The 24497-nt window shown below is 36.3% G+C and overlaps 1 protein-coding gene across 1 annotated transcript in view; it reads left to right on the top strand.

The window, feature by feature from the left end:
* Positions 1-24497, top strand: part of CALCR (calcitonin receptor) — a 57206-nt gene that overhangs the window by 7632 nt on the left and 25077 nt on the right. The window contains exons 3-6 of the mRNA XM_058568624.1: positions 1091-1201; positions 5266-5378; positions 10343-10434; positions 18190-18316. Of these exons, the coding sequence (XP_058424607.1) occupies positions 1091-1201; positions 5266-5378; positions 10343-10434; positions 18190-18316 (443 nt within the window). The remainder of the gene's footprint in view (positions 1-1090; positions 1202-5265; positions 5379-10342; positions 10435-18189; positions 18317-24497) is intronic.

Genomic DNA, 24497 nt, shown 5'->3' with positions numbered 1-24497 from the left:
TCTTGTACACCCTTGTATATTCTAATACAACACTGCTTGGTAGGGCGAAAACTTGGTTAAATATACTCTATTACTACACATGGTTTGCCTTCCAACAGTTAAAGTTTAATCTGTAGTTCCTATTTTTAGCATTTTCCATTGAACAAAAATCAAGTCAATTAAAAAAGATAGATACATGTTATTTTCCTGCCTGTGGTACTTTCAGTGTTTTTTAAGAACCTGAAAAGAAATTAGATGCAACTTGGGCCAAAGAAGAAACCATTTCTCTGAAGCAAATGAAACAATAGAAACAAAACATATTTTCAGAGACCAAGTGAGAGCAGTCTCCTTCACTTTTGTCTTAGTCATCTTGGGAGGTTGAACTTTTGTGCTATGATCATTATTTAAAACTTTTCTTTTCTCCGAAAGAACTGCCTTCAAAGCCTGAGGCTCATTCTTTTGAATATCTTTATAGAGGTAAATCTTCATATTTTAGGATAGATTTAATTTTTGAAAGCGGTGAGAAACCACTTGGAGCCAATGTTGATGAATACATAATGTGATCAAACTAAGCGTTATTTTAGCCAGTAACAAAGTGTGATTCTAAAGTAATAAGAATTTTTATATGTGATCCATTTACTGGCTGCTAATGCATCACCAGTAGGAATTTTGAACAGTTGCATCACCCTCAGATTAAGAATAGAACTACCCAAGCCAGCCTCTTTGAGGGTTAATGGTTAGTAGGATACCTATGTTCCAAAGTTATACAGTTTTTTTCAAGGTAAGCCTTTTATCAACAGGTGATATTGCATATGCTTTCACAAGAATTCTCTTGTAGCATTTCTGGAGATATTTCAAAGGAAAGACTTGGGAGGAAAGATTCTGTACAGATAACATGTATGTCTTTTGAGAAACAAATGGAGAAAACTCTACAAAAATGTAAATTCCATTAGTAGTTGGTAAAGTTAATACTTTTGTTGCTGCTACTGCTACTATCGTTTTTAATATTTCTACAACCCAGTGGAGAGCCTCTGTCTAGGCCCTGTAAAATCCTGCTGAGGATTCTGCAATTTTTGACAACTGCAATGTTAATTTCTTTCTAAATGGCCAGGTCCATACTGCAACCGCACCTGGGATGGATGGCTGTGCTGGGACGACACACCAGCCGGAGTCCTGTCCCATCAGTACTGCCCAGATTATTTCCCAGACTTTGATCCAGCAGGTAGAATATTTATTTTCATTCTATATTTTGCTATGAAGATTTTAGAATTTTCATGGTTCTGTAAGGAAAATCAGATATAAAATATACGTACCTAATCATACTCTACAGATTTTACCATGTTCTGAAGCATTTCCGGAAATGAAATACTATCCGGTTGTACAAATATTGTAAGCTCTCCTTATTTTTTAAGTCACATTACAGGTCAGTTGTGCATATTGATCATAAATTCTATTAAATTTTAAATAAAAATTAAATTTTTATATATTTTAAGTATTTAAAGTTAAATTTTAATAAAAATTTAAATTAATGTTTCTAAAACTGTGAACAGTTTGATTTAAATGTATTTTTTTTTTGTAATTTTCAATTGTCTCACACTTGATGACATGCAAGTGCTTGATCTAGAGTTTGCACATACTGAGCTGGTATAACATGCATGATAGAAATTTTATATAACCTTGGGAATTACATAAAACTGTCAGGTGTCAGAAAAAATAAACCAGAAGGTGCTAACTATAGACACTTAGCAGATTTCTGTTCCACTAGTAGATTATTAAACTATGCTCAGTAAATAAGAATAAGACTGTTAAAATGGGTTATACTAACACCCAGTTCTGTGCCCTGCACAAACATGAGTGGCCAACAAATATGTGTTAAGTAAATTAGTGACATCAAATTCGCTTCAGTTATAAAAGTAACATATAAATACTTTTCATTGAACATCTTTTTTTTAAGTTTTCAAAACATTTTCATATATATTGTCTTGTTTTATGCTCACACAATATTTGATACAAAACCGCACGTGAACCCGAGTCTCCTGAGCTCTTACCTAACCCCCCTCTCTAAGTCCGATAGTTTTGGAAAAGCATTTGAGAAACAATATTTCTAAATCTCCATACAAACTTGTGCAGATTGAAGTGCTTTTAGAACTTTCAAGGAAGGACATGTTTTTCCTTCAGGCCTCAATCTAGTCACACTGGTGTGGTTGGAAGTTGGGCTGGCAGGATAAAGGTCTAGGAGTACCAGGTACCAAGGAGAATGAGAAGCTAGGGGGCTACAGTTGTACCTTAGAATTGTCAGATATCCAAATAGACTGAAATCCAAGATGCTCCATGATTAGCAGTCAGGAGGAATGCAGAGGAATGTATGAGGAGATATATGAGGTTGTATAACAGTCTCAATCCAGAGACTAGACACGTGGGGGTGGGGAATGGGATTGGGTAGGTGGTAGTAGTGAATGAGTGATTCTCAACTTTGCTGAGAAGCTGGGAAACTTAAAAACTTCCTGATGCCTGGTACCACCCTAGACATTCTGATTTAATTAGTTTAGAGTGCAGTCTGGGCATCAGGATTTTTAGAAGTTCTGCTTGTGACTAAATATGCAGCCAAGATGAAAATACGTCAAACGAAGAAAGTCCAGGTAAGAAAATGGCTGGTACCAGGGAAGCTCGACCAGTGCACTACGTAGCTGTGTCGGTGAGCGGCAGAGCACAGTACCAGATGAGACTCATCCCGGCAATGGAGGAAGGTGGGTCCCAGAGGAGTTAAAGGGGGTAGCTGCCCAGCTCCAGGAACTGCAGGTGTCAGGACCAGAAAAGTTCTGTTCCAAAAAACTAGATAGAAAATCTGTCTCATTGAAATAAATCTGGGATTAAGATACTGAAAAGGGAGTATAAATCGCAGTTATACAGGAGATCCAGATGCTGATACTAAGTGGGTCCAGCTACAGACACACCATGTAAGACACACCATGTAAGGGGTGAGATTTGTTCCTGAGAGTACAGTGCGCCTGAGCCTGTAGAGTGTGTGTTTAAGTGGCTCTAGATGTTGAAACTGGCTGGCTGTGGGCACGGGGCCCCAGGCAAGCAGGTCGCTTCACCTCAAACTCCAAATCTCTTCTAACAAGACGTGATATAACAAAACACAGTAATCCTCCACACCTCACGGTGCTCACGTTCCTCCTCCTTCCTTCAGCGTCCTTTCGGGAGTGGTTCTATGGAAGATAATTAGAACATCCACTCAGCGGAAGGGAATGCCTGGGTCCTGACAAAGGAGCATCTTCTTTGAATTATCTGGTCTGGACTAGAAATAGCATTTTGAAGAGAGGTGTCGGTATTTGTTTCATGCTTCAGAGACTCTGGAAAATCAACCTTGACTTTCAGATTTTTCCAAGAGCTGTTTGGTCAGAGTTCCTGCCACATTTCAGGGTCAGCCAACCCATCTGGTTACCTTCACTTATTGACTATGAATGACGATTATTATTAATCAGTTATTGCCCACAGACTGAAAGCGAGGACATGAGTTAAGATAGAAAACAGCAGTCACATGGTAAAATCTAGGCAAGAAAGTTTCTGGAATCCAGATTAGAACAGAGAAATTAGTCTATCCCTGAGACAGTGCTTGGGAGATGGTTTTTGTGCTTCTTCGAGGATAAGATCCAAAGTTCCACCCTCATAAAACAGAGATAATGGAAATGGGATTACAGGAGGCCACTTTATACAATGTTATAAACCAATGTTACTGCAATAAACAAAAAGTTTTTAAAAAAAAGGAAGCACATCAGCGCAATTAAAAATATTTTGAAAAGTGCAAAAAGTAATAAAAAATAAAAATAAAAAATAAATAAAATAAATAAATAAATAAAACCAGTTCAGGCCAGCCACATCTGGGAATTCTCATTTTGATGGAAAAGTCAGGGTGCGAAAAGAGAAAGGGCTTAGTGCTGAACAAGGCATTCCTGTAAATTCTAACTAAATGCTGTTTGATGGTAATCCTTCAGGCCTTTATTGGCTCTTCCCAATAAATGAGGCTCCATTAATCTTGATTTGACAACTACCTTAGAGGTAACTTGATTGGCACAAAGAGCTTTTCTGCAATTGAGGCTGCAAGGCCAGTTCCAAAGCAGCAACAGGTGCTTGCCAAAGTGGCTGTAATTATTGACTAAAAGGCAAGTTTCTGGTCAGCAAAACAGGGATTTCCAGGCACAGATCCATCTTTACAGCCTGGTGTTTAGATAGAACCCTTTCAGCGGCGGGGGGGGGGGGACAAATCCACTTCAAAAGAAAAGCACATCTTAAAAACACCTATATTCAACAAACTTGAATGCTTTAGGATTTACTCTTGACCCAAAGCTATATTTTGATACACAAAACAGTTTAATGAAATGACAAATTTCATTTTAAACAAAGCGCTTGGTAAAAGACAGGTAGGTCCTGAAGAGTGAATGACAGTATTGAATGGGAAGACCAATACCCACCTTAAAGTGTCATTATTAACATTTAAGAAGATACTTCTGCAAAGTGCTTTGCTCAATGCCTGGCCTATAGCAGGTAGAAATCTTTAATAGGCCAACCCAGCTGAATCAGCAGATTTCACTCTCTCCGAAGAGATGATCGAAGAATAGTGTAGGCTAAATCTATGAATTCCTAATACATTTTCTGTGGAATGAAGATAGATGATTCCAATGGAATCTTTTTGAGAGGTGTAAAAATGACTTCTTGATACATCCCTTAGTTTTGGGCTTCTTTGTCCTATTGGCTTTAACCCCATGATATTGCCAATATTTGACTATTTGACCCACAAAAACTGCAATTTCACACAGTCAACCTAATAAATGAATATTTGTTCAAATGAATAAATGAAGAAACATATGGTCTTGCTCTTCTCACGTAGTTCCTATCTAAAATCAGAAGTTTAACATCTGTTATAAAATATGAGGTACAGTGTGGGTAGCACTTCAGAATCTGACAGACTTAGGATTAAATCCTAGCTCACCCATTGCCAAGTGACTTTTCAGACTCCATAACCTCTCTCACTCTCTGCTTCCTGTTTGTAAAATGGAGACAGCAATGTCTGCTTTACATGGCTCTGCTGAAGATAAGATGAGACAACAGATATTAAGGCATCTTGTATAATGCAGGATTCAGGGCAGTCTCTATTGACTTATACTCACATTCAAGTTCTATAAAGTGATTAACACTTTGGAATGGCTTTTAAGCTTTAATTTATTATTTTTCTTTCTTGGTATTTGAGATAATAATGTAATAACTGTTATGTTTCATAAACAGAAAAGGTAACAAAATACTGTGATGAAAAAGGAGTTTGGTTTAAACATCCTGAGAACAATCGAACCTGGTCCAACTATACTATGTGCAATGCTTTCACTCCTGAGAAACTGAAGGTAGGTTCTATTTCAAATTTTAGTATTGGGTAAGAATGCCATTATTTATACGTAGAAATGTATTCATACAAAATACCTGCTACCGAGACGCCAACCTATTTTAAAGAAGGAAATCAGATAGTGACCTGTAAGTTCTAGGGACTCTACAAAGTGGCATTAGAGAAAACAACATTTTACATCTTGCTTGGCACTTAATGTCAATGAGAGTTCCGTAAGCATATGGAATCAGGCTGTTTATGGCAAGAGGAGCAGTGTCCATGGAACAGATGATGGGTTTCCCTGTGATGCCAGACATTAGGCAGCATTTCCAAGGACTCTATAAAATCTCTCTTCTCCTGGAAGAGTTCTAAAACTACAGATTTGTCCACAAATCACAAGCTAACACTTACCCTTAGAATGGGGCTTCTCATCAGCCTGTTGATACAGATGTGGCTGTGTAGGTTATTTTCAGTGGGAGTCCATTCTGATTTGTTAGTACGTGTGTCTTACTGGCTGTTAAATATTTTTAATATCATCTCTGCTTAGAAACATGTGAGCCAGTGGAAAAAAACCCAGACACCTACACTCTGCTTCAGATGCAAGAGAAATCTGAAAAGATTACTAAGCCCACAACCAGCCTCCTCTCTCCACAGAGCTGGGAGAAACAGTTGGTCACAGTTTAGCCACACAGGGCATCTCTGAGCATCCCTGGTGGCTGCAACAGAAATGTATTGTTTCCTTCAAAGATAGGCCTGTATGCTAAATAACTAAGTTGCAAGCTAAAAGCACATCAGTGCTATTGTTTGCCGTAGAGAAACTTTAGGAGTACAGAAAATTTTCATTTTATTAAAAACAAAACAAGTGACAAAAAACAAACAAGATGAATAGATAGCTTGGAGACCAGTTAAGTAGAGAGACACCTCATCATAGGCACAGGCTGAGGCCACCAAAGCCAGTTACCTCTTCACAAATTGCCTAGTCACCCCCTAAGGCAGAGCTATTTACTTAATAAGGTCTGACTGAAATGATATGTCACTGAGTAAGGAATTTCCTGAATAAGTGCTGATTATGATTTTACAGAAAAAAATATAACTCTGTTAACTGAATTGCTATAAAGAGTACAGATCCAAATAAATAATTCTCAGTGCCGCCATATTTGACCTTCTCACACACTCTGGCCACATCTGAGAAGGAAATAAAGTATGTCAAGAATAAATGCTTCGCTTTAGACACCTAACATAATGATTGAAATTATTTGCACAAATCTTCCATCTACATACAGGCAAAAAAGATTTGAAGAAATCAACCTAGAACTTACTAAGAAAAAACACTTCTTAGTCTTAAGAATGACACAAGAATGGCAACTAAATTATGAGCTGTTGGTTTAATCTTACACATTTAGACAACTCTATTTCAGAAGAATAAATATTTTTAAAGTATTCTGGAGGCAACTGAAAGAAAAAGAATTAAGTTATATGAAGTTTTCTTAGAAATAAAATATGCAAAGATAAAAATAAAATACTGACAGAGGATAGGGGCATGGATATATATCCAAATTAAAAACAGTATTTTAAATGGTAAGGGGATTCTATATGACAAACGATTTAAAAGAAAGAACTTTTAGGAAATGGTATTCCTGGCTTTGTCTAGTGTTGAAGTTAGAAAAATAGCCAGAAAATGAATTTCTGGGAGAAAAGACAGGAACTGAGCATTTGTTTTCTTGCAAAGATTCCTAAACCTCCTAAGAAGAAACCTATAAGCCATTTTGAAGTTTTTATCAGCTCTAAATATAAACCAACTATTCCAACTTTATTATCATTACTTGCAAGGATGAAAAGTGCTGTTAGGGGAATAGTATCAACAGTGAAAATGGTAAACAATATGTAAATGCCTGGTCAAATGGTGCAACAGGCGTAATTCAGGAGAAGTTGATTAGTTCACTTTGAAAGTCTAAGAAAGAAATTCTAGAAAGGCAGTATTTATTTCTGTCCAGCAATAATGCATATAACCAAACAAAGGAGTCTACATGCTTTGAGAGCCTTTTAGCAGAATTAGCGCTTCAATCTCAGACCCTTGACAAGGAAATTGACAAGCATCAAAATGTTCACGGATAATGATTTGTACATAAATGCCATGTTTCTCCCAGGAATTCGAAGAACTGCAAAGAAATTATCCCACTTATCTACACTACATTTGCGATCATACCAGGACCCAATAAACTGTGGAAGGAACTTAAGACCAGAAGTCAAGAGATTATGTTGTCTTCATTTCAAGTCACTTGTCCTCTCTGGGCCTCTATGTTTTTCATCCATCCAGTGGATATTACAGTTTCTTTCTCTCTCAGACAAAATGCGACCAGCTCCCCAAACGAGTTAGATGTTTGGGGGTGGTACCCATCAGTAAATAGAGAAGGAAATCCTCCACTGTTATCTGAGGAGTGCCAAAGGCCCACCTGACCCCAAATGTCTCTCCCACTAGCATCACAAACATAAAGGCAACACTGGAAAATATAAAAATGTGAGGATAAAATAAGTAAAGAACTTAGATTCAACATGATTTTCTAACAGCACTTTCAAACCATTCACGTACCACAGACCTTTATCTGCCTGATCCTATGTCTACAGGTAATCACAGATTACACCCAAAAGGTGCTATTTCTTTTCATTTTAGAACATGCATTTTAGTTTGTTGAAAATTAGAGAGTTAGAGATCAATTGTCATTTTTTTCCAAATTGATATTCAGCTGACCCAACAACATTTATTGAAAAGATCTTCCTTTCCCTACTACTCTGCAGTGTCACCATTTTTATATATCAAGTGACCATACATGTCACTACATGCTCCTGGACTCTCCATTACATATGTCTATTTGTCTCTCCTTGCACCAATACCACACTGCTTGATTACAGTAGCTTTATTATAAGTCATGATACTCTATAGAGTAAGTCTTCCCGCCGTGTTCTTCTCCTTCAAGATTGTGTTGGCTGTGTTTTGTCCTTTGTATTTCAATATAAATTTTAGAATCAGTTTGTCAAATTTCACACACAAAGAAACCTTGTGATTGCATTGAATGTATAGATCAGTTCGAAGAAATTTGAGATCTTTATAATGTTGTGTTTTCCAAACATTGAATAGGATATATTGCTCTATTCATCTGTCTTTAATATCTGTCAATAACGTTTTGTAGATTTCTGTGTAGAGATTACACACATCCTTCCTTAGGTTTATTCTCAGGCGTTTGATTTTTTTATGAAATCATGAATTTCACTTTTGAAATGTTATTTTCTATATGTTGTTCATGTATTAAAAATTGTTTTTATTTTTATATCCAGCAATTTTATAAAATTCGCTTATTAATTTTATTAGTTTGTCTATAAATTATTTTGCATTTTATACATATAGGATTATATCAGCTGCAAATAATTACAGATGATTTTCTAGGTGGCTGTTAATCTACTTTCTGTCTCCGTAGATTTGCCTATTCCGGACATTTTATATTAATGAAATTGTACAATATGTGGTCTTTTGTGTCTGAATTCTTTCACTTACCATGTTTTCAAGGTTCATCCATGTTATAGCATGTATCTGTACCTCATTCCTTTCTATAGCTGAATACTATTCCATTCTATGGATAAACCACATTCACCAGTTAATGGACATTGGAGTTGTTTCTACTTTTTGGCTATTAAGAATAACGGTACTATAAACACTTGTGTGGACATACATTTTCATTTCTCTTGGGTCTTCTTTTTCTTGATCAGTCTTGCTAGGGGATATTAAAATTAATTTTTTTTTAAGAACTAAGTTTTATCTTAGTTGATCCAATCAATTGTATGTTCAAGTTCTCTTTATCATTACTATTTCTTTTCTTTTACATTCTTTGAGTTTAATTTTATTTTCATTTGTCTTAGCTTCTTTAGATGGCAATTTAGGTCATTGATTTTCAACTTTCTCCTTTTCTCATATATGCATTTTAGTCTTTAAACTTTCCTCTATGTACAGCTTTATCTGTATCCAAAAAGTTTTGGTATGTTGTTGTGAGTTCTTTGATCCGTGGTCATTTAGAAATGTATTGCTTAATTCTCAACAACGTGAGGGTGCTTTTAAGTTATGTTTTTATTAATGATTTCTAGACTATATTGGTCGCTGAAAATGCTCTTTAAGATTTCAGTTATTTGAAATATGTTGAGATTGGCTTTACTGACTATGTCAATTTGGATAAATATTCTTTGTGCACTTGAAAAGAATGGTTATCTGCAGATATTGGGTGCAGTGCATCTTATACGTGAGTTAGTAAAATCTGTTGATCACATTGTTCAAATCTTCTATAGCTCGATTTTTTTGTCTATGTGTTCTATCAATTACTAAAAGGTGTCAGTTTTTGTTTTATGTTTTATGTGGTTTGAGTTTATGTTGTTAGGTGCATAGAAATTTAAAATTGTTATATCTTCCTGACTTAACATCTGGACCTGTATGATATTACACCAGTTTTCTTATGGCTGGTGTTTACTTGGGTCCTCTTTTCCCATCCCTTAAATCCAATATTTCTGTATGCCAGTATTTAATGGTATTTCTTATAAGTAGCATATAATTGCTTTAAAAATAATTTTGTACAGCCAGATTATTTTGCAGATGAGGACTACTGAGGTCTAGAGAGGTGAAGTGACTAACTTATGAGGGTTACACAAAGACGTAATGATAATACTCTGAGTAAAGAGCAGCTCTGATGAATCCAGTCTTACGTTCTTCCCACCATATCATGCATATTCTAGTGTGACTGATAATCATATAATAGTTAATCTGTTAATCCATCTTATTATAATTCAATATAATTTAATTCTTTGAAATATTTGTTATAATTTTAATAGATATTTTTTAAGGAGGAAAACAGTTGATTTACACTGATATTTAAAAATGGAAACTATTTTTCCTCTTTTATAGTCATTTATTTACCTATTTGTTTTTCTGTTTTGTTGTTGTTCCAGAATGCATATGTTCTGTACTACTTGGCTATTGTGGGCCATTCTTTGTCGATTTTCACCTTAGTGATTTCCCTGGGGATTTTCGTGTTTTTCAAGTAAGTACCATTATAGCGTCTGCTTTTTTTTTTCTCCTTTAAGGTATTGAAATAAAAGGCAAACTCTGCAAGAGTGGGGGGGGGGGATCTTCTGCAAATCACAAGAGACATGCAACATTGAAGTAGCAAGAAAAATGAAATTAATTAAAATATGCTTTTAACCTTCTCTTTAAGGAAAATAAGATTGATTGAAATAATTTTCAAAGGCCATATGTCTCTTTCCCAAAATGAGACAGTCCTACGAGCCCATCAGTGCATTGTGTTAACATGGTGAAGGTTCCGTTTACCATGGCTAAGGTTCCATTAGGTGTTGAGGAAAGGATCCACCTCCTTCTTTTACCCCCACTCTTAAAACATGGAGGCCGCAGCCACAAGTTCAAATGCACCCTGCCTAGTTATGAACTGCATTACAAGTGGATTTGGCCCGAAAGGAAATGGAGCTGGTGAGGCCATGATAGTGTTTAGCCAGAGAAGGAAGGTAGGTCTCTCTTCTGGCCTTGACTCAGCCAGGGTCCGAGAGAATCTCTGGAAAAAGATAGCCTGTTGTCAAGTGTTAATTTTTTGCCCTTGCAAACCTAGCATTGTTAACTGAAATTATCTTCCAATGAGGGTTTCTATTCTGACGCTGTGTCTATACACGTGCTGCATTATCTATGGCAAAATGATTAAGTTGATATATACGCTGATTTCACAATAACGGAGAATTTAAAACGGTGATTTTCTATTTTCAGGAATGACTTCACAATTTATGTGAGATAGTAATATATCTTAAATTTGGTCCTAAAAACATGTCCTAAACTTAGTGTAATTTCTTTAAATCAAAGGCAGGAGGCTCTACATTACACTTTCATGAGAACTCTGACTAACTTCTACACTACCACGGTGTCTCCCTCCACTAATATTTTTTTAATTGTGGTGGTATTATAAAAATGATGAAGACAAGCTCCTTCATAGGCCCCGACTACAAATAATCAGCCACACTTTAAAGATCCAGTCATTCACATATAGAATAATAGAATCTTAATTTGATTTTTGTTAAAATATTATCATGATAATACTAAAGAAAATTAAACCAAGGGGAGACTCACCTGTAAACACACCCTTAACACAACTACTACTATTATTTTTTCCTTGATCCTTTTTTAATCTTTGTCTACATCTTATATAATAATTATATATAATGTCTATATATTATATAGTCAAGTTTCTTATATTGACCAAACAATATAACTGAATAGCAATTTTTTGTTAATTGAATAGCAAATAATAACTTAAATAAACAGAGAATGAGCTCCTTCCATATGTGGTTTAAGAGAAGAAGGACATAAACAAAGCAACAAGACATGAGGGATTAATTGCTAGAATTAGAACAGAAGAGTATTTTCAATTATAATGATTGGAATACATCAGAGTGAACACATAGCATGATTCATCTGGGAATGTCTGTTCATTTTTCAACTGCAGTTGATCACAGTGAATAAATACATCCTCATGGCTCTCATACAACTTTGATTAAAAAGTCTGTCACTAAAAGACTATTCTTTAAAATTTTTTAATATAACCATAAGAAAATTGAAAGAAAAAGTCCCCAGATTTGTAATAGTGCAACTAATAAGTGGATTCAGGACTTTAAAGATAAAAAATGTCAAGGGGGCATTTCTTAGTTCCTTATTTCTCCAGTCACTTAAATGAGTGGTGAGGTGTGTGAGCCAAATCAACAAAGAAAATAAGAATGTTTTTTCAGCAATCATTTCTCTATTAAGCCACTGAAGATGGGTGTTTAAAAGTGCAGCGCATGGGCAAAGTAAAATATTTATCTACTCCACTTGGCCCCAAAACAAAATTATTCTGGTCAATTCCTTGAGAGAGTGTGGGGGCAGATTGTCTAGGAAGCAACTGAGTTTGTCCTACCGTCTCTCAATTCCAGGAACCTACCAAATAGCAACTTAAATCTTGGGAGGAAAAACAAGTTCTATTGATTTATAATCTGAATATTATGATGGGAAGACAAAAACTGAAATAGCTAGTTCTCCAGAGCACACACACCAAGAAATGAACAGGATATGAAAAACATACATGCTGAGATGCTAAATATTCAAATCCAAAAGAAGTCCTATCTTATTTTTGTACTTGTTCTTTATCTTATCTTAAACCTACCCAAACTAAAAATATCAAGAGCGTCTGTTTTCTTAAAATTAAAGTACGTGTCTGATTCTTCAAATTTTTTCTTTACATTTGCATTTCAGAAATATTAAAAGTGATTATGAAAAATAAAAGGTAGTTCTGATCTATCACTGGATTTTACCTTTTGATTAGCAACCTTTTCCCAGAATTGTTCTCAAACACTCAGCATCACCCTTAAGGTCTTTATTGCACATTATAACGGAAGGTTTTATGATTTATGCACTTAAATGGCATCATCTGTGTGAAACTTGAGGAAAAAAAATAATCATCACTCTCTTTCTTAATTCCACATTCCCAAGATTGTGTTATCTTGCAAAATCCAAACAATCAATTTCATAAAACGCTCATGAAACCTACATGGGAAGTTACACCCAGCTCCACTCCTGAGACCTAATGCCCAATTCATAATCATCCCATTGAAATTTCACTCTACACTCGTAAAATGTGCCTTATAGGGTCTGTAAAAAAGAATAACCCTGCAGGTGTCCTCCTCAAACCAGCAGGCTAAGGCGGCCTGCAGAGGAATTTAAAGTTGCTGAATATATGGGAGGCTGTGGAACTGCCAATACTTTGCTGCTAAAAATCCTGGGATATTACTCAGAATGCAGTCAGTAAGACACACTTCTAATCTTAATGTGCTTTTATTCTGAGCATGCAGGGGAATGTAAAAGGCAGGGCTATGTAACTCTGAAACAAATAAGAATTATGCTCCCTGTGCTATCAGAAAATAAGTGTAGAAATGTATATAAAGTCTTCGTTATTTTAAAAGAGGAAAATTGAGCTTCTATGCCCTCTTCAAGATAGGGAAAAAAATTTCAGTGATTTAAATCATAGAAAAGACAATACTAAAGATCTTAACTGTACAAAAGTGGCAGAATTAAAATAACGTTCAGGATGATATACAGGTTATCTCTGGCTTATGACTGAAGACAGCCTCTTTAGGATGGTATTCAGTTTAGGACCTTGGTGGGAAAAGTAGTTAGGAGCAATAATATGGAGAGGGATTAAATAGAAACATCCAGTGAGTTCAGCAAGACACCTCACTACTAGATGCCAATAGTAAATGTCAGCAAGAGTTAAGATGAAGATACCCTTAGGGAAGGCTGGCTTGAGAAAGTCCCATAAGTGGGCCTTTATTTGTGTTTGTTTCCTGACCATTTTAAGCAAGTTTGCAGTAAATTCACTTATCCCCTCCGTTCCACTTACAATTTATCAATTTACTTTTCCGTGGACTAATCCCAAATACTGAAACACCTCACTGTTTTCTCTCAAGAAAGCACAATAATAGACCATTCACTAACATCCACTTTGACTGCTTGATATGCAGGGCTTCCTGATTGTTAAATGTTTTGAATATTAATTTCTCTTGCCTGAAAGTTAATAGAGATATATGTTGGAAGATAGCGGATGTCTTCGTTGCATTACTTTGTCTACATTACATTACATGGGCCACATCAGCAAAAAAGGAGGGTTTCCCCTAGGACCTCCAGAGGAATACGGATTCCTCTACTACTCACTCAGTATTCCCTATTATTCTTTGTCACATCTACATAGTTCATGGATAGATAACTTTTTATCTTGTACAGTATCCAATGTTATACATCTCTGGCTGCCTTCCCATTCCTCTGGAGAAACCGTTAAATCAATGGCACCCAAGTTAGCCTTCTTTCTCCCAGCCCACCCTTGGCATGACACCAAAGATAACTTTTGGTCATATCTGGGCATACCACTCAGTCTTAGAATAGAAGTAGTAGGAAAAGAAGCAAAATTTATGATCGAAAGGGAATTCCTTACAGATGAAGATTTTGTTCTAAATCCAAAGGTATAAAGTTCCTTATTAGATTGGAAAGATGCATAATATATTGTGAATTTTGTTATAATATACAATAATATATTATATTATTATACGTTTTATATTTTATTATAAATATATAATGTATATTATATTATATTTTATATTATTTACATCATATATTATGTATTTATGATATATTTTGAATTTTTCTAGAAGTTTTAATGCAATCTATTCCCTATTCCCTCTCCTCCCCTCACTTCTCTTGCCCTTCATGAACAAGGTACAATACCTGGGTAAGAGAAAACTTAAAGTTACACTGGAGGATAGGACTTTGCTTGTACCGATCACAACAGTTATTCCAAATGCATGTTTTCCCATGCACCAGTAAATTCATAACAACTTTTACTTGTTTTGTTACTGTTACTTTCCTTGTTGCTTTGAATGTGACTATAATTACACTGTCTTATAAAGGAGTGAATGCTGCTGTTCCTTGTCCTATGATATCACACTGGTTTACGCAATCTACGAAACTCAGGGCAAATATTAAATGCCTTCTCATACAACTACAAGCTGCCAAAAAGCACACACATAGGGTACCAATAACTTGAAACAAATTTTTTAGTGTGAAAAGATTTGCACCAGGTAAACTAAAACCATGAAAACGACATTTAGCTTTAGCCTTAAAATATGACATCTTGAGATTCATGCTCAAGTAAATCATTATCTCTTCTTCACATTTGAGTGACACCTTGATTGGGCCAAGACAGAAGGAGATTATGTTGTCTTATCCTCCCACTATTGGAGAATCTGTAGTACTTAAGGTTCCCTGTCACTCAAAGAGTAAGCAATGTTCTGTCCATCTAAATACCTATTTTTTTTTATCAAGAGGAATAAGTGTAGCTGACATCAGGTTTGTGCTATTTCTACATAAGCTATTTCAGATCTGACTGGAAAATGTCAGCTTCTCTCATGTTCTTTCAAGCAACAAGATATTTGCACTGGGAACAATTAAACACATAATTATTTATGTTAAATTCAGTTAATCCTCTTTAGCATCCTATACCTCTCCTTCAGAACAGTTACCATAATAAGAGTAAATAAACAATTATATGTTATATCAGGTCCCTGAAGGCAGAAGCGGTTCGTTTTGCTCACCCATATGTCCCTAGCATCTACCAAAAGGGCTGAATCATAGTGGGTACACAGTAATATGTGTTGGATTATTGAATGAATTTTAATAAATTTAAAGTACCTTTAACTCACTTCAAAAAGCTGAGTGTAAATGTCATCAAGTAAATGTAATAAAATTTTAAAACTCAATAAGCAGAAATTATATTGAAACCTTCGAGAAACAGAAACTCATATTGTATATTAGTCATATTATTCCTCTGGAGCCTAACAGTTAATCCAGCTTTAAACCATCATTTTCTTATGTGTACATAATGCAGTACAGTATATATGTTTTAGCTAGTGTTGAACAACAGGATAATGCCCAACATCAGCTGGTTAATACCTATATTAAGAATTTGGCAAATGTTCAGTATGATTCGAAGTATAAGATATGAGATCATCTAGCGTTTAATGTAATTCTCTGATGTACTGGAAAACTGTTTAGTGGTCACGGCTTGAAGAAGAACATTGTTCTTATATAAAGATTTTTACTTCAAAAAAATGAGTATTAAGCCCTATGATGTGTCAGCCAGTCTTCTAGGTGCATAAAACAAATTTCTTTAGCGCTTCCATTCTAGTGAGACAAAAGGCAAAAATAACAGGCAATAAACAAATATATATGTCAAGAGGTGATAAGTGTTGGGAAGAAAAATAAAGCAAGGATACAAGGACGACAGAGTAAGCTGGAGGTGGAGGAAGTGTGTCTTATTCAGGGTGGTTCTGGTTTACACGGGAGCTTGAACATTCACCAGTCCTTGAGCTAATGTTGCACAACAGCAGATTATTGAACTCTCTGCAATCGAAAGAAAGCCAGGCCTGAGAACAGCAGCGCTGTGGGATGCAGTCATCCATTCTCCTTTGTTCTGGATAATGTCCACTGTCGTTGGTTTCAGCCAGGCTGAATCCAATAATGAGACCAGAGATGTTTGCCTCCCAGTGAGAAGGGGAGTAAATAAAATACTATCATGACTGTATGGGAAAAGTCAGGTCACAGGTTGAACAGTGCTAAGTACAGCAGTTGCAACATGGAAGGGATCATATAGTATGAATGGGTACGAGGTTTCACATCAATAATTTTTTTCTTTTTAAAGCCTTAAATTTGCAGCCTACTTTTATAATACTCTTATAAAACCAATTAAGTTCGGTTTATTTAACAGACTTTTCTGCTGCTAAATAAAGTAGCACGTGTGTGTGTGTGTGTGTGTGTGTGTGTGTGTGTGTGTAAGTTCTTCTCTAAACCCCATCTTTACCATAGGCTGCTTCCTGGATGTAGAGTTCTGAATTCTACCCGTGCTCAACAAGTTGAGAATCTTAAAATATTTTATATTAACTATTTACTAATGCTTGTGCTTCCTGAAAAGTTGAGAAATGTAGCTACAGTAATCAAAATGTGTTCTAACAGACGCCCCCATTACATAAAATTTAATTTTTACTACAGATAATTGACAACTCATTTTCCTTTGATTTGGAAATGCAGGAAAGCGTTGTAAGTAAACCCAGACCATTCTCATCTTTCATCTTTCCCTAGAATTTCCTTTTCAAAATTCCCGGAATTCTAACTTTTTTCCATGAGATTATTTTAGGAATAGTTACTATGATCAATCATTGGCATCATTAACTGAATGTTTTAAGTTTTCACATTATGCTAAACATTTTTTTGACTGGATCAAATATGGTAAATACAAGATTTTTATTCATTTAGGATAATCATTCCGATTTTGTTATAGCCATCCTGCAGGCTCTCTCTATTTGCATCAAGAAGTAAAATAAGATATCTGAACTAATGTTTATTTATGTGAACATTCACACAAATACATATGTACAAGTTTATGAAATGGTGGGGAAAGGAATGAAAAATCCAATAAATTATCTAGTACCCAAAAGGTGGGAAATGGCTATGTCAACAAGCAGCAGCATTTGGATAAGTCTTGTCAGATCCATACCGCAGCATGCCTCATAATGAGATCAAATTTGAGCCTTTTTAGGTTTCTTTACCTGTGTCTGAGCTCCACCATCAGGACGATGTGGAAAGGAGGAACCACTGAATTGATTCCAGTTGGAACATGAGAAATAAGATGTTAAAAGAAATAGTGAAAAGAGAAGGATGACGGAAGACTTCATAAAGTTTGTGTATGTGATGGGACAAGGACAGGGATTCAGTCCTTTGTCACAGGCAACCTTGGTTCTGACTTCACGCTCTGTTGTCCCACTTGCTACACAATTTCTACATGGTTACATCAATGAATAGTCAACTTTTCATCTGAAGCACACTCCAAACCCTAATGGTTTCTCTTGTAAGAGTCCTTCTCTTAATTAATTTCACGGCATTTGTTATAATTAAACGTGATTTTATCCTACTCTTTCGGTTATTGTACAAAGTGACCTTGAGGACTGAAAACTATGAGCTACCGTGACTGGAAAACTGTTTTTAAAAATCAGGCAGAAAAGTTGTAATGAGTCTTAAAGATGGAACCAGCCTCACTTATTTCTATATGTTCTCTCACCTGTTGCTAAAGAAAATATTAAAAATATTACCAAAAGGGTTTTTTTCCAGGTATTTCAACATTTCGGCACTGGTTAATGCTTTCTGTTACTTTTTCTTCCAGGAGCCTTGGCTGCCAAAGGGTGACTCTGCACAAGAACATGTTTCTGACTTACATTCTGAATTCTATGATTATCATCATCCACCTGGTTGAAGTCGTACCCAACGGAGAGCTCGTGCGAAGGGATCCGGTAAGCACTGCGTGATTTGTTTTTAATTTTATTTTTAAGGATATAGTACCCATAAATAGTGAATTTGGTATTATTATTTCACTTAAGCAGCATTTATATGTGTAGTCATATTTACTTTTACGCTTGAATTTTGCATTAAGCAAGACATGTCATTTCTAGGTAGTTATTGGAAGTAATTGTTATATGCTATAGTAAAGGGCTGGGAGTAATTTAATCATAACCAAATAAGAATTATACAACAAATCGTGAGTTTTTACTGCTAATCAAAAATTTATTAACATCCATGGGAAGTTTACCGAGTACATCTTGTGAACATAGACAATACTAGGTATACTAAGGCAATGCTTCCCAGTGGCCCCAGTGTGTCATTAATGGGTTACAGATGTGCCTAGATATTAATCCCATCAGCATTCTGGCACCAGGCTGGTCTTGGACCAGTCACTTCAGCTATGAGTAGCTATGCATTTACTCTAATAAGCCATATAAATATTAGTATGTTTTATGTCTGCATGCCTTGAAAATTGAGTCACTCTTGCCTCCCAATCTCTGCTGGTAGTCCTCATTAACTGAGCTCGGCCAGAAACCAGAGGGCAAGGGAGCACTGATGGAGATATACAGATCCAATTCTCTGGGCCCAGGGCAGTGGGAGCAGGCTGGAGAGTGCACTTGAAAGCACAAACAGAAGCTATCTAGCACACAATGAATGGCCAAGGGATATTTTCATTTTTGTTTCTCTGCTTAACTGTGTTATACAAGCATCTGTAGATAGCCTCATCTTTCAAAACTGGCATTTGACAGCTCTGCCAACCCAGTGACAAAAATGCGTGAAATCTGCCCAGAGCATGCATCCTGCATGACAGTGGCATGGCATGGGAAAGCAGCTTAATTTGGCTTCTAATGTATCCACAGTGTTAATAATTTTTGCAGTGTAAATATATCCAGAAAGGCATTATGATCCATCTTTTAAAACCATGGGATCTATTATCTGAGACAAAGTCCTGTCTTATCTGCAGAATGTGATTCTGGGTTTATCTTGATGAGTTTTCTTTTTTAATGTCACCAGTTTTAATAAAAGTAATCTCACTTCATTTAATGCTCACAAGACCCTGGCAAAAGGTGAATATCATCCCCATTATTAACTGTGTAAACTCAGGCTCAGTGAAGGCACCTGTCATCCGTACTGCGGATAGTTAGAGATAGGATTCGAACCCAGATCTGTCTCATAAGGAAGCTCATCCTCTCTCCTCTATACCACATGGTGCTCTTGATAGTCTTGATTTATTTCCTTAGGAAGATGTGTTCTTAAAGAAATAGGCTTAACCATTCCAAAGTAATAACTGTCCATAATTGGACACGCACACTGTATTTAATTAGGGGAGCTGACTCCCACTAAGTTTAAAACAGATGTAGAAGCAATTAACTAAGCATCTCTCAGCAGAGAAGACTCAAATTTTTAGCGTCCCATTAAGTGTGGAAACCCTGAGAAAGTTCCTATCTGTACGGAGCAGGCCAAGAAATGGCGCTTCAGTCATTAAATAATCAACCCACCAACCTGGGAGCAGTGCTCAGTCAAATTATGAAGTATTATAAATTCTTGACTAGACTGTCTCCCATCACTCTTGTAAGGGGGGTCTCATACCCATGTGTCATACCACAGCCCATCCTCTGGTTTAGGTGAAGGGGACTTCTCATCCATCGTGAAATTGTACTAAACCTGTTGTCTTCCTGAAATAGTCTCAATTCAGGATTTTTCTGAGTTCACTCTTAAATTATAGAAGCCATTTAACCTTATACATCAAATGAGAATAATAAAAACTGCCCTGCTTACTTCCAAGAGGTCATCCTGGAGTCCCAAAAGAGACACAAAGCTTTTAAAATTTCCCAGGGGCTAGTATTACAAGCAATGTTCACAGGGTTGCTGCTAACCCTTGCCCTGGGGCCACCTCCCTAGGTCTCTGCACTTGGCTTTCCCAACCATTTTGTTACTCTATTCATGGCTCTTAATGATCTCATGAGTTATCATGTTTTCACTTTCATAGGACAGTTTAGGGGCAGACCTGCCTATGCACTCTGCCAGTCACCACGCACACCAGCAAGCCTCCTAGCCACCAACAGGCCATCCCAGCTCTGCCTTGCAGCTCCCCTATTGCCTAGAAACCTTTAATACAGCCTGTAAGCAGGTGTCTAGGGACCTGACTCAGCCACTATGCAGCTGATTTCCTGGGAGAATGTAAGCGTGAGCATGGGGGAGCCAGAGGAATTAACAGGAAGCTTTCTTCCCGGTATGGAGGAGTGAGGGTGTCTTTCTCACACACATTAGGCCTTCTCAAAGTGACCTAAGTTGAAAAACAGGAAAGAAACTTATCTTTATGGCATGGCTAGCACCTGGTTCTCCCGATCAATGTATTGTTAACCTAACACACTTGTTATTTTTAGCTATGCAAGAGCAAACTTCCTATCCAACACTTGAAAGGTAGAATTTAATCCAATGAATCAAGTGTTTATTGAGTTCCCAAAACTCAAATTTTAGTCTTCAGGCTGAACTAAATTCATATCATTTGGGGGAAATATTTATGACATTTATGACGTTCCTTTCACAATCCCTAGGAATGTGCCAAGCCTCACACGAAAACCGCTTTCTATGTCTTGCAACCATACACATGGAGTTCAGTTGTTTGTTTACATACTTCAAAGTGTGTGTGTGTGTGTTTTTAATGGAAAACAAAGGAGCAAAAAGTCTTTGTGCCTGAATGAGAAGCCTCCCTCCCTCTGATGGTAGACAAAATGAGAATAAGCCCACCACTAACAAGCTCCTTACGATAGTAAACAGGGAATGTCATAATGTGTGTACACACTGTGCCCTCCTTCACATTTCCAAATGTCTGTTTCTTCTGTAAGACAAAATTTGGAAACACATGCCTCTCACCAAATACATATAAGGAGTATAAGCTAAAAACAAATGACTACAATGACAAAAATTAATTTATGTTTGTAAAGCATACACTTGACCCAAAGGAAAAAAAAATTAGGTCATTTGTTTTTAGTACTTTCTCTATTTGAATACAGTCATTGTTTTCCAGTGAGATTTTATTAAATCTCTTATCTAATCCTCCATATACAAACAACACAGGACTACTCTCTCTAGACAAACAAAATTAGTTCAAGAAAGGACAGGAAAGAACCCTCAAATAGACATGTCTTATATGTTATTCATCTTTGAAACTGCTTCTTTACTATTTCCAAGAGAGACACAGGACTTGAAATTTGTGTTGTATCTCCCCTTGAAAATGCAAATTCTGTCATAAATGCATTCATAGAAGCCCAATTTCTTGAGTATCTTTTCCCATCCAAAAGACTATTAAAGTAAATTGCAGTTGAAACTGAAATTCAGGCATCAAGAAAAAAGAAATTTTCCCTGTTGTAATATATTTGAATATACAAGGGATAAACAAAAGCTAAGAAAGGTTTAACTAGAAAAGCCCCATCTTTTCTAGGAGTAAAGTTCTCCACCGCTTTAGAGGTGCATCCATACTCTGAGACTCATGTCATCAATATATTACTAAGTCACATGCAACATTATATATTCAAAATTTATACTTTAAATGAATTATTTGAAATATTGCATTTTTCTTGAAAAAACTGACACTTCAGAAAACATTAGATTAAGGTTCTCCATAGCCAAGAAGAGTGAAGATAATAAAGAAAAACCCAAGAAGAAACAAACAAACAAAAAAGCACAAGAAATTTTTGGAAAAGGGAAGTTATTGGACATTGTCAATCTACAAATATTGACTGAAATTTTAACTAACATGAAAAACATAACCATAGTCATGAATTAAAGAAAAGCACATCCATCAGCACTTCATCTCTCTGTGATTCAAGCATATATAGTGTCTTTTTTTAAAAAAGCAGAATATATAATTTTTCAAGACACTTTCTCTCTTAAGCAAACTAAAGTAAGAGTTGTGGATTATTTTTTCATTTTGACCCAATTCTCAGGTCATTGAATCAGCAGTTAAGAGGCAAAAAGATTTTCCTCCTCAATGCCCAAGGGAATATATTAAAAAGAAAGTTATTTCTTGTAAAAGGAGGCTGCATCCTCCCACATGCTGTCGTGCTACTTCTGTAAGAGTTTATTTTCTTGGGGCCAAAAGAAAGCACAGAGTTCTCACTCCTCAGTGGGGAATCCCGATGGGTTTGTGGTTTCTGTCCCATCAAAGGAGTCAGTTTCTTCCCTTGGAAGTTTTTTTGGTTAGGCAGAGTGTCTCCTGTAAAACCAAGGGTGAGAGTCTTATTCCTTCATATTCTTTTTTTAAAAAGTTAAACTCAGAATAACTCATGGCATACATAAGAGCTGAATAGATCTTCAGTTTATTGAGTGATGTGAAAATTGCCCATTGTCATTTGTGTCATTTGAGCATTTGATTTCCGTAATATCTAAAATTGCGTTTTCTTGTTCTATCTGCTTGTTCAATGATCATCATGTGGAGAGTCAGGAGGCAGAATTAAAAGCATTGTTCTTGTTGAATCTAAAGGAAGCTGGCGGCATACTTGTCATTTTCTAGGAAGAACGTCTCTCTGAACTTTTTATCTGGGTCTGAAAGGGACAATGCAGGGAGATTAGTTTTTACTGGGAACCTGAGCACTATGCAACTCAAAAGCCAAAACAATCGTCACATTTTCTCCAGCCTCTTATAAAGTCAAGTCGAATGAGTTCCAACTTCTGAAAAACAAAGTGAATTTCTTCTAAGTCTCATTTGTTTGGGACGGTTGAGCCACTGGGCTATGTCAGAACGTCATCCTAGTCACAGGAAGATCAGCTTGGAATGGATGCTCAGAACTGAGGCCCTAGAGACTGATGAAATCCAGGGCGGAAACTGGACTCCTTCTGCCCAGCCCAGCAGAGGCTAGTGCAAGAGAGGGCGTATCAGTGTAAGGGAGGTGACAGAGACAGCAGAGTTTTTGAGATGAGAGTTCAATGGCAGACAAAACTAGATTGTAATTATCCATTTCAATAGCCTATGGAAGAAATTAGATTGGGAATGAAAAAGTATGATGTATCTGAGGGATAATGTGGAGAGAATAATGCCAAAATGTGGTCATAGAATAAAATATCCTACCCTGGTCACTTATGCTACTTCACTTTACTTATATGGCAAAACCAGTAAATGGTCTTTTAACCAAGATCATATGGTGCATAAAAGTATAGAGGATTTCTTTATTCCTTTTTAAATGTATTATTTATAATCAACCACTTTCCCATATGGATTTAAAGAATTTATTCCTAAAATGGCTATAAACATCAACCCAATCTCCAGTTTCTCTCTTCTGGCCAATCTGGGTGGTACATCTGTGCAGGAATCAGTGACTTACAAATGGTGTCTTGTGAAATAGTTTATATAGTGTGTGTTCATCTCAACATTTGCAGCGAGTTTCCCTTGCTTTGAGAAGGCTGTCATGAATTTAGTGCAGAACTTCTTGTAGATTTGTTTTCACTCTCAGAAAGCTTTCAGTAGAGATACCAGGAGTTTTGTACACTCCCTTGGGGTATGTTGGTTCATTGTCATGGAGCCACAGTCAATTTGATATTTGCTGTGCTTAAGTGGATTGCTCCAAATACTATAGCATTATTCTTCCTGAACTACAGGATCACAAATCCTAGCTGTTATACTTACTTACAGATTACTCTGTAATCTTGAGCAAGTTATTTAACCTCATTGTGCCTCACTTTCCTAATGTGTAAAATGGAGATAGTAATAGTACCTTCCTCACAGAGTTGTTTGTGAGGATTAAATGAACCGATACACCTAAAATCCGCAAAACAGTGTCTGGCACATAACAACTCTCAAATGCTAGCTATTATTATTTATATTATAGGTGTTACCATTGTCATGAAGCCTTAAACACTTGTTATTTTCTAACTGTGGCACCCAGTTTCATTTCTGTGTGACATGGCATAGGAGATGTAGAATCTCAGAGTATTTGTAAAATACTGTTTAAATCCAAAAGGGACTAAGTGTAAAAGCAGAATGCACATACTCAGAGGATTGTAAACCACAAATAACCAAAAGGGCTGTGGTCTGAGAATATAAAACTAAATCAGTCATGGCTTGAGAATCCCCAGTGAAAAGTGATATAATATCCTCTAACACCATATAGAGAAAGACCCTTGAGCACAGCA

This window comes from Diceros bicornis, chromosome 3, assembly GCF_020826845.1.
Source record: "Diceros bicornis minor isolate mBicDic1 chromosome 3, mDicBic1.mat.cur, whole genome shotgun sequence".
Classification (NCBI taxonomy): Eukaryota; Metazoa; Chordata; class Mammalia; order Perissodactyla; family Rhinocerotidae; genus Diceros; species Diceros bicornis.
This window is presented reverse-complemented; position numbering and strand designations above follow the sequence as displayed.